The 11,884-nt window shown below is 34.7% G+C and overlaps 2 protein-coding genes across 3 annotated transcripts; one reads left to right on the forward strand and one right to left on the reverse strand.

The window, feature by feature from the left end:
• Positions 1–536: 536 nt before the first annotated feature.
• On the forward strand, positions 537–8,073 carry LOC110466742 (galaxin-like). Of its 2 annotated transcripts, none has more exons than XM_021523465.1 (6): positions 537–813; positions 4,292–4,417; positions 5,099–5,245; positions 5,751–5,876; positions 6,556–6,711; positions 7,047–8,073. In XM_021523465.1, coding segments are annotated over exons 1-6 (765 nt in total). In that variant the 5' UTR covers positions 537–812; the 3' UTR covers positions 7,256–8,073. The 2 variants fall into 2 exon arrangements, with proteins under 2 accessions (XP_021379140.1, XP_021379139.1); XM_021523464.1 differs by lacking the exon at positions 537–813 and adding an exon at positions 1,038–1,080.
• A 320-nt stretch (positions 8,074–8,393) lies between these two features.
• Positions 8,394–10,385, reverse strand: LOC110466809 (uncharacterized transmembrane protein DDB_G0289901-like). Its single transcript, XM_021523569.1, has one exon. It carries the CDS (start codon positions 10,383–10,385, stop codon positions 8,394–8,396), a length of 1,992 nt encoding a protein of 663 aa, XP_021379244.1.
• Between the last annotated feature and the right edge of the window lie 1,499 nt (positions 10,386–11,884).

Here is an 11,884-nt window from a genome sequence, read left to right on the forward strand (position 1 = left end):
TAACCTGTTACAAATACTTAAATCTATAATAAATATAATGGCTTAATAAACGCTGGAGGAAGCGGACTGTGAAAAAAATCTTTTAAAAATGAAGTTAATTTTCCCGTGAGATCGTTTCATGTAGTTATTGTCATTTCGGTGAAAAATAATGGTAATGTTAGATCTTAAATGGATACTTTCATTGCTTAGGTCGATTCTGAAAAGTTTGAGCGGGAATAACGTGAAACAGCTACAATAATCACAATGTTAATTTTAAATGTTAGCAATTAATCTCTATATTTTAAAACAGGATTGGAATCATTTTCTAGAGAGCAAGAATGAGCTGTCATCTGACTTTAAATTATCTATCAAGTTTATCCTCCTTACAATATGTTGGGACCATGTGCAAACTTTAATTAGATCAAAGAAAGATTTTGATTATACATTTTTATTACAGAATATTGACATTGATAGGAAATGGCTTCATAAATTGTAATAAATTGTGCCGAATCTTTTGTTCCCATTTGGAGATTTTTATATGTTTAAAGTTTAAAAAATACCATGAATGGTTCCAAGTTGTGCCGTAATATTGTGGGTGGTGCATCGTCCAAAGTAGTAACAGGTATATATATTTACATTCTTGATGTGTGTTCTGTACATGAATCTACCAACTGAAAACAACTGCCATTAGACTATGAAAAAATACTACAATTATGACAAATCTGATACTATCTGGATTTGTTTATGCAAGATTTATGAAAAGTGGGGAGGTACTCACTGTCCAAGAATGACATGAGTGGATCATTCTAAACGGATGTGTTAGTAGTACTTCAAGTAAGTATGACGGATCTGTAATCGTGTACTGTTTATAAGTTAGAGATGTACGTCAGCATTAATTGCGGTTTCGGTGATTCAAAGATGAACACCGGTAAGAAATGTTTTTTTATTTCTGACCTGGTTTACCTATATTATATTTAGAAATAAGGAAAATATCATTTTATTGATTAAAAGGTCGACCATTTTTTTCTTTCTAATATTGGTTCATCATGCCAGGCCGGTACACCATGCTTTTCTGTTATCTCCTGGCTGCATTTTTCGGAGGTAATTTATTATATACATTTTTTGTAATATATCGATTGATGTCTGTAATTAACATTGACAATCTACGAAAGTAAATGTTAACACAATACATTTCATTGGAGTTCTGTAACATTACATTATCATTGATTAAGTTACGCTCTTACTAATAACATTTTATTATTTCTTTAAACGTACTTTTACAACAGTTATGAAACATTTTTTTGGTTTGTAAATTTACATTAATCACTCTTGTTTGTGGCCACCCGACCACACATTAAACAGCTCAATAATGTTTTTATTGATAAGGTTTGACACTGTCATTTCTTCTTCCTTCGTTTTACCAAGACACTGTGGCTCATTTCCTCACTTTTGCCAAGGCATTGTACACTATGACTAATTTACTTATGCATTGTAGTTTGATTCCTTTAATTTACCAGGCAACTGAAGCTTATTTCTTAAATTTTACCTGATTTTACGTTATTTCCTTATTTTTACTAATGCACAGTAGGCTAGTTTCACTCTTCAGTTTTGTCAATCGGTTAAAGCTTATTTCAAAGATTTACCCGGGCATTTTACGCTATTTCCTATTTTTACTAATGCACAGTAGGCTAGTTTCACTCCTCAGGTTTGTCAATCGGTTAAAGCTTATTTCAAAATTTTACCTAGGCATTTTACGTTATTTCCTTCTTTTAACTAATGCATAGTAGGCTAGTTTAACTCCTCAGTTTTGTCAATCGATTGAAGCTTATTTCTTAGTTTTTACCTTGGCATTGTATCTTTTTTCACAAATGCATTGTAATTTAATCTGTTCTTTTTTGCCAATCTATTCTGGTAGTTCTCTTCACTTTATATAATGGTTTTGTAGCTTTCTTTCTTAGTTTTACCAAAGTATTTTAGCTTATTTTCTCTACTTAAACAAGATTCTGGTTTATTTTTTCCCATTGACCAATGAATGGTAGTTTATTTTCTGTTTTATCATCGTATTTCAGCTTATTTCTCTGATTTCCCTAGGCATTGTAGCTTATTTTTCATAACAGTAAAATGTGCTTTTGAAAATTGCACCATTTTATTTCTGCCCAGTATATTAAATTAAAAATTTATATTATTTTTCGTATTAGTATTTTGCAATATTTTCTTCCTTCAGTTATTAAAAATTCAATTCTACTGCAATCTGCTACTGCAGATAACAATAGTTTATCTAGGGAACAAGAAAATGGGACCGAGCACAGAATCTGAGATTGGACATGAGAGCGGTTTCATAAAACGGGACAAGATGACAAAAAACTAGTCATTAATTAACATGGAAGGTTTTTCGAATACGAGTAGCTATACCTGAAATAAGATAGATTCCATAAATAATATATTATATAAACAAATATAGCAGCCTATTATTTAGAAATAACTATACGTACTGTCTGTTATTACTTGAGTTATAATGTTGTTACTTAAAGTTGTATCTGTTATGAGGAGAGGTCCTCCCTCTATTATTTATTTGTGAAATATCCATTTATTTGGGACTTTTAATTTTTTTAAAGCAACACTGTCTACGGAACGGAAAATTTAAATTAAACACATAGTTTCCCGTATTGTCTTTCAAACTATTATATCTTGGATATATGGACTCTCAGTCTTCAGTATTGCAGATGTTTTCTTGAGCCGATACAAACATGTTTTCCAAATATGTTTATATAATGAATTCCTTTATCAATTATTTTAATAACACTTTGAGGAGAGACAGGAAATAAGAAATCAACATTTGGCGTAATTTAATCATTTAAGATGTCTTGAAAATTTTAAGAAGTTTATGTATATTGAAATCTTTCCAGAACAATGAAAACTAGTTTGATTCATTTTGTAATCTGAGCCTTCTTCATTACATTTGTGTTTACAATTATTTTTATTACGTTCAATCTTTGAAATAAGTTAAGTAAAGAGCATAAAAGGACGCATGCATTACTTTTTTAACTAGGGTTTCTAGAATGCATGATACTTATTCTCAAGGAATATCGAAAACACAAAGGACCTACACCATTTCTAGATATTATAGTTTTATTGTTTAATATAGAATGATTATGTTTATTTACTAAAGTTCAAATCAAAATGAATTTGATCAGTCCCTAATACTAGTATGGAGATATAAAACATATAAAAATCTCGTTCACTAAAATCACAACACTTAATTATGAAATTGTATGTAACATTATTGTATAATATCAGATTTAATAGGTATAGGATAAGATGTTGTATAGCAGTAAGTATCAAGATAAATAGTTACTTTCTGTTTCATTTTCCTTATACTAACTGCTCTCCTCAATAACTATGGTATCTTTTAGTTTGCAACAATGATGACTCATTCAAATGAAAAATAACACTACATTATGAATTCATGACCTAAAAATAAATGGGAATCACCATTATTTTAAGCTGAAATGATTCATTTCCCTATAAAAATCCTCTGATTCATTTTTTACACAAAAATATGATGAAAACGTTTTTCAAAAATTTGACTCAGTCACATTATTTTTCGAATATATATATTCTAATTTTTCATGTTAATATGAAACAAGCCACGCCACAGAAGTATATATATATATATATTTTTTTTATTTTTTTTTCTTTTTTCTTTTTTTCATAGAAGTATATTATTGAAATATTCTTTCTGTTGATTAAAAAGTGTGGATGTAGTGAGACTAACCAAATTATGTTTTGTTATCGCACCATAGCTGATGTGATGATAATGACAGAGATAACGTTACATATCTTCATTGGAATTGGCTCAGAGAAAATTTGGTATTACTCCGTAGTTGAGGATGTTGTTATTTCATAAGTTATGATTTTTGTTCTTCAGTTAACGATACACCAGGAAAATGTTTTAGCCGCCAACAAGTCCTCGTCTACCGTACATACCATTCTGATAAATATCAGTCATGGTTATAAACGTGGCACTGGTCCTATCCTTTGTTCTTCAGTATTCGGGGAGAAAACTCCTCTCAGATTATTGAATAAGAAAAGTGTATACTTTTCCATTATTGTAATAAAATAACTTGTAAACCTGCAGGACAGTTTTTTCACTAAAAAGGATTTTTTAAGTCTTTACATTGCACTGGGTTCAGTAATAAACGGGTTTCAACCTATTCTTTTGACATGTAAAATGTATTTATTATTTTCAACTGTTTCAACGGTTTGAGACTTACATTGGAAACTTATGAAGAGCATCTATTTTTTTCTCCAGTGAGGATGTCGGTCGGGCTAACCCATTTCTGTGATAAGACCAACTACAACTTAGACGAGCAGATATGCTGCGACTCCAAACTATCTGACCGTAAGCAAGATGGTCAAATTATCCAATGTTGTAATGGTAAGTTGAAAATGCCTCTCCTAGCTGAAATTCTGATATAAAGAGATAGAGTTCTTATACACTCAATGTATGTTTCCTATGACAATGGGGTACGGTTTTCGAGTTTGTCTAAAATTCAATACTGTATACATAGCAAGTAAGAAAATAAACGTGAAGAATTGAAATATAACTCTATATATCAGTGATGCCATAAACAATTACAGGGAATCTCACTTCGGTGAAACCGAAGGGATTCTTGGCTAGTACCTTCATTTGTTTGCGATATTGGTTAGCAATTGTCATACTGTATTTTACTATGCTAACTTTATATTAATCGTGTGTCGTCACTGAAACAACACTGACAAAACAACACTCTATGTAACGTAGCCTTTTTAAAAAAATGTGTCATAACCACTTCACGTGCTCTAGTTATATTCATATAAGCACAAAACTGCTTTAACATGGGAGCCAATAGGGGAAATGTTGATTTGCCGTTTCCGGTGTTCATTCAATAATTCTGTTAACTGTTTTCATCTATTTTGTAAATCTGTTTTTGGTAGGGTTATATAGTGTCAATGCTAATACTATCTCAGTTCATAGATACATATAGTCAACACGTGTTATAAGTTACTTATACTAAATGTTTTCGTGTGATATACTCTGATAAGTACATAGTATAATTGCTATTTTTAACTTTTACAGCCAGCGGCGAAACCTATAAAAATGAAAGTGAAATTTGCTGTGGAAGCGTCTACAATAAAACGGTGTTTGAAAATCAAAACTTATCTTGCTGTAATGGAACACGTTACCAGAAAGGAAAAGAGATGTGCCTCGGCGGTGAAATAAAAGGTTGGTTTATTTCTATACTCGTACTAGTAAATTCCAACACGACATCAGTCAGTTTTGGTGTTTAATATCTCCGTAGTTGAGGATGTTGTTATTTCATAAGTTATGATTTTTGTTCTTCAGTTAACGATACACCAGGAAAATGTTTTAGCCGCCAACAAGTCCTCGTCTACCGTACATACCATTCTGATAAATATCAGTCATGGTTATAAACGTGGCACTGGTCCTATCCTTTGTTCTTCAGTATTCGGGGAGAAAACTCCTCTCAGATTATTGAATAAGAAAAGTGTATACTTTTCCATTATTGTAATAAAATAACTTGTAAACCTGCAGGACAGTTTTTTCACTAAAAAGGATTTTTTTAAGTCTTTACATTGCACTGGGTTCAGTAATAAACGGGTTTCAACCTATTCTTTTGACATGTAAAATGTATTTATTATTTTCAACTATTTCAACGGTTTGAGACTTACATTGGAAACTTATGAAGAGCATCTATTTTTTTCTCCAGTGAGGATGTCAGTCGGGCTAACCCATTTCTGTGATAAGACCAACTACAACTTAGACGAGCAGATATGCTGCGACTCCAAACTATCTGACCGTAAGCAAGATGGTCAAATTATCCAATGTTGTAATGGTAAGTTGAAAATGCCTCTCCTAGCTGAAATTCTGATATAAAGAGATAGAGTTCTTATACACTCAATGTATGTTTCCTATGACAATGGGGTACGGTTTTCGAGTTTGTTTGTCTAAAATTCAATACTGTATACATAGCAAGTAAGAAAATAAACGTGAAGAATTGAAATATAACTCTATATATCAGTGATGCCATAAACAATTACAGGGAATCTCACTTCGGTGAAACCGAAGGGATTCTTCGCTAGTACCTTCATTTTGTTGTGATATTGGTTAACAATTGTCATACTGTATTTTACTATGCTAACTTTATATTAATCGTGTGTCGTGAGTTCTTATACACTCAATGTTTCCTACAACAATGGGGTACGGTTTTCGAGTTTGTTTGTCTAAAATTCAATACTGTATATAAAGCAATATCAGTAAGAAAATAAATGTTAAGATTTGAAACATCACTCAATATATCAGTGATGCAATGTAACGTAGCTATTTAAAAGGACATTCGTCATGACCACTTCACGTGTAGTTACATTCATATAAGCATGAAACTGCTTTAATACAAGAGCCAATAGGGGGGAAATTGATTTGTCGTTTCCGGTTTTCATTCAACCCGTTTAAATGTTTTCTTGTGATATACTATGATAAGTACTTAGTATAATTACTATTTTTAACCTTTACAGCCAGCGGTAAAACATATAAAAACGCAAGTGAAATTTGCTGTGGAAACGTCTACGATAAAACGGTGTTTGAAAATCATAACCTATCTTGCTGTAATGGAACACTTTATCAGAAAGGAAAAGAGATGTGCCTCGGCGGTGAAAAAATTGCAGTAGATGGTTGGTTTATTTCTATACTCTTACTAGTAAATTCCAACACGACATCAGTCAGTTTTGGTGTTTAATATCTCCACAGTTGGGGATGTTGTTAGTTCATAAGTTATGATTTTTTGTTCTTGTGGTAGCCGGTATATCTTATCAGGCTATTTGCCTAAATACATTTAACAAATATAGGATTGACCCGCATCCCATCGCATTTATGAAACAATATACCAATTATTTGAGATTTTATCAACGTTGTGCAGTGACTATTTATAAAGCATCTCTAGAAGAAAAAAATCATTAATCAAATATTAACTTGATAAATATGAATAATATGGGTTATTGTTTTACAGGTAATAGACCAGGCTTCAGGGATGATACGAGGATTGATATGATTGAACGACAGCTACAGAAAATTGACGAAGTCCAAAAAACACTACACTCATTGACTGGTAGTGTTAATTTGCTGAAAAACGAAATTTACAGCGTTAAAATCATTTGCAGATGGTTGAGTTATATTGGGTCATTAGAATACCACAAGCGCATTGCTCGTAAAAACTGAGATTGCACTAAAGATCAATGAAAAATAACATGACGTCGAAGACACCGAATGTAAGTTCGGCATCAACAAAAACACAGAATTGACAAATATCAACATTTTCCCGGGAAGAGCACTCCCTATGTAACAGTTTCTGTTCCCTTAATCATTTGTATTTGGCGTGAAACTGTTCCAATAATTCACACAACCTTAGGGGACGTAAATTTGCATTAAAGAGTTTTCAAAGTACCATTCATATTTCTACGACAAGGCAGGATACAAGTTTATATTGTTTGGGGCAACGTATATATCAACGGAGAATTGTATAGTGTCTACAGGTCCATATTCACACCAAACAAAATCCTCCAGCGGTGATGTCCAGACATCTGATACAAGACGATTTAAAGATCGCGTGCTTATTCTTCACCATAACTGCTTCTATTTAGTTCTATGGTTGTGTATGTTAAATAGCTGTGTGTATTATGTACATGTGGCACATTTAGATAATGATGGCAATATATGAAATTATTTTAATGAGAAAGGTAAACATCATTAGGAATGTTGAATTTGATAAATGTATGAAAAAAGATTTAATGATTTTTTGTAAATGCTCAATAGTAATGAAATAAAAATTCTAAGAGATAAACGATTTTTTCTCTCTCACTATTTTGGTTATTGCACGCTTACTAAACTATGTCTAGTACTGTGCATATTTCTCACTCGAGACTTTGATTGCATACGAATAGTTAGTAAGGGTACTCCTGGAGTAACCAAGTCGAAGGAGTTTTACATTGTATGTTACATTGTATATAGAAAATTGAATAAAATAAAGTTGAAATGTATGCTTCATTTACTTAATATTAAATCACTCACAAATCATTGGCTAGAACTGTATGCTAAATAGATGGTAGACCCTATACCAGACCCCGACTCATTATGTACGATAGATATACGCATGGAAGGTAGACCATATACCAGACCCTGACTTATTATGTACGATATTCATACGCATGGAAGGTAGACCATATACCAGACCTTAACTCATAATGTATAATAGATATACAAATGGATGGTAGATCATTCACCAGACCCTGACTCATTATGTACACTAGATATACACATGGTGGTAAACCATTCACCAGACCCTGACTCATTATGTACACTAGATATACATATGGATAGTAGACCATTCACCAGACCCTGACTCATTATGTACACTAGATATACACATGATGGTAGACCATTCACCAGACCCTGACTCATTATGTACACTAGATATACACATGATGGTAGACCATTCACCAGACCCTGACTCATTATGTACACTAGATATACACATGATGGTAGACCATTCACCAGACCCTGACTCATTATGTACACTAGATATACACATGATGGTAGACCATTCACCAGACCCTGACTCATTATGTACACTAGATATACACATGATGGTAGACCATTCACCAGACCCTGACTCATTATGTACACTAGATATACACATGATGGTAGACCATTCACCAGACCCTGACTCATTATGTACACTAGATATACACATGATGGTAGACCATTCACCAGACCCTGACTCATTATGTACACTAGATATACACATGATGGTAGACCATTCACCAGACCCTGACTCATTATGTACACTAGATATACACATGATGGTAGACCATTCACCAGACCCTGACTCATTATGTACACTAGATATACACATGATGGTAGACCATTCACCAGACCCTGACTCATTATGTACACTAGATATACACATGATGGTAGACCATTCACCAGACCCTGACTCATTATGTACACTAGATATACACATGATGGTAGACCATTCACCAGACCCTGACTCATTATGTACACTAGATATACACATGATGGTAGACCATTCACCAGACCCTGACTCATTATGTACACTAGATATACACATGATGGTAGACCATTCACCAGACCCTGACTCATTATGTACACTAGATATACACATGATGGTAGACCATTCACCAGACCCTGACTCATTATGTACACTAGATATACACATGATGGTAGACCATTCACCAGACCCTGACTCATTATGTACACTAGATATACACATGATGGTAGACCATTCACCAGACCCTGACTCATTATGTACACTAGATATACACATGATGGTAGACCATTCACCAGACCCTGACTCATTATGTACACTAGATATACACATGATGGTAGACCATTCACCAGACCCTGACTCATTATGTACACTAGATATACACATGATGGTAGACCATTCACCAGACCCTGACTCATTATGTACACTAGATATACACATGATGGTAGACCATTCACCAGACCCTGACTCATTATGTACACTAGATATACACATGATGGTAGACCATTCACCAGACCCTGACTCATTATGTACACTAGATATACACATGATGGTAGACCATTCACCAGACCCTGACTCATTATGTACACTAGATATACACATGATGGTAGACCATTCACCAGACCCTGACTCATTATGTACACTAGATATACACATGATGGTAGACCATTCACCAGACCCTGACTCATTATGTACACTAGATATACACATGATGGTAGACCATTCACCAGACCCTGACTCATTATGTACACTAGATATACACATGATGGTAGACCATTCACCAGACCCTGACTCATTATGTACACTAGATATACACATGATGGTAGACCATTCACCAGACCCTGACTCATTATGTACACTAGATATACACATGATGGTAGACCATTCACCAGACCCTGACTCATTATGTACACTAGATATACACATGATGGTAGACCATTCACCAGACCCTGACTCATTATGTACACTAGATATACACATGATGGTAGACCATTCACCAGACCCTGACTCATTATGTACACTAGATATACACATGATGGTAGACCATTCACCAGACCCTGACTCATTATGTACACTAGATATACACATGATGGTAGACCATTCACCAGACCCTGACTCATTATGTACACTAGATATACACATGATGGTAGACCATTCACCAGACCCTGACTCATTATGTACACTAGATATACACATGATGGTAGACCATTCACCAGACCCTGACTCATTATGTACACTAGATATACATATGGATAGTAGACCATTCACCAGACCCCGACTCATTATGTACACTAGATATACATATGGATGATAAACCATTCACCATACCCTGACTCATTATGTACAATAGATATACATATGGATAGTAGACCATTCACCAGACCCCGACTCATTATGTACACTAGATATACATATGGATGATAAACCATTCACCATACCCTGACTCATTATGTACAATAGATATACATATGAATAGTAGACCATTCACCAGACCCCGACTCGTTATGTACACTAGATATACACATGGTGGAAGACCATTCACCAGACCCTGACTCTTTAGGTGCACTAGATATACACATGATGGTAGACTATTCACCAAACCCTTACTTATTATGTACACTAGATATACACATGTATGGTAGACCATTCACCAGACCCTGACTCATTATGTACACTAGATTTACACATGATGGAAGACCACTCGCCAGACCCTGACTCATTATGTACACTAGATATACACATGGATAGTAGACCATTCACCAGACCCTGACTCATTATGTACACTAGATATACACATGATGGTACACCACTAACCAGACCCTGACTCATTATGTACACTAGATATACACATGATAGTAGACCACTCACCAGACCCTGACTCATTATGTACACTGGATATACACATGATGGTAGACCATTCACCAGACCCTGACTCGTTATGTACACTGGATATACACATGATGGTAGACCACTCACCAGACCCTGACTCATTATGTACGCTAGATATACACATGTATGGTAGACCACTCACCAGACCCTGACTCATTCTGTACACTAGATATACACATGGACGGTAGACCACTCACCAGACCCTTACTCATTAGGTGCACTAGATATACACATGATGGTAGACTATTCACCAGACCCTCACTAATTATGTACACTAGATATACACATGATGGTAGACCATTCACCAGACCCTGACTCATTATGTACACTAGATATACACATGGACGGTAGACCACTCACCAGACCCTGACTCATTATGTTCACTAAATATACACATGGACGGTAGACCATTCACCAGACCCTGACTCATTAGGTGCACTAGATATACACATGATGGTTGACCAGTCACCAGACCCTGACTCCTTAGGTGTACTAGATATACACATGGACGGTAGACCACTCACCAGACCCTGACTCATTATGTACACCAGATAAACACATGATGGTAGACCACTCACCTGACCCTGACTCATTATGTACACTAGATATACACATGTAGTAGACCACTCACCAGACCCTGACTCCTTAGGTGTACTAGATATACACATGGACGGTAGACCACTCACCAGACCCTGACTCATTATGTACACTAGATATACACATGATGGTAGACCACTCACCAGACCCTGACTCATTAAGTACACTAGATATACACATAATGGAAGACCACTCACCAGACCCTGACTCATTATGTACACTAGATATACACATAATGGAAGACCACTCACCAGACCCTATACACATGATGGTAGACCATTCACCAGACCCTGAAT

The sequence above is a fragment of the Mizuhopecten yessoensis genome, unplaced genomic scaffold (genome assembly GCF_002113885.1).
Source record: "Mizuhopecten yessoensis strain PY_sf001 unplaced genomic scaffold, ASM211388v2 scaffold11145, whole genome shotgun sequence".
Taxonomy (NCBI): Eukaryota; Metazoa; Mollusca; class Bivalvia; order Pectinida; family Pectinidae; genus Mizuhopecten; species Mizuhopecten yessoensis.

Bases quoted from the DNA above. Each gene is read 5' to 3' on its own strand.
- LOC110466809 (XM_021523569.1), bottom strand. From the start codon at position 10,385: ATGAGTCGGGGTCTGGTGAATGGTCTACTATCCATATGTATATCTAGT.
- LOC110466742 (XM_021523464.1), top strand. From the start codon at position 1,044: ATGCTTTTCTGTTATCTCCTGGCTGCATTTTTCGGAG. The intron at 4,418-5,098 runs GTAAGTTGAAAA...TAACTTTTACAG, and splicing joins AATTATCCAATGTTGTAATG to CCAGCGGCGAAACCTATAAA. The intron at 6,712-7,046 runs GTTGGTTTATTT...ATTGTTTTACAG, and splicing joins TGAAAAAATTGCAGTAGATG to GTAATAGACCAGGCTTCAGG.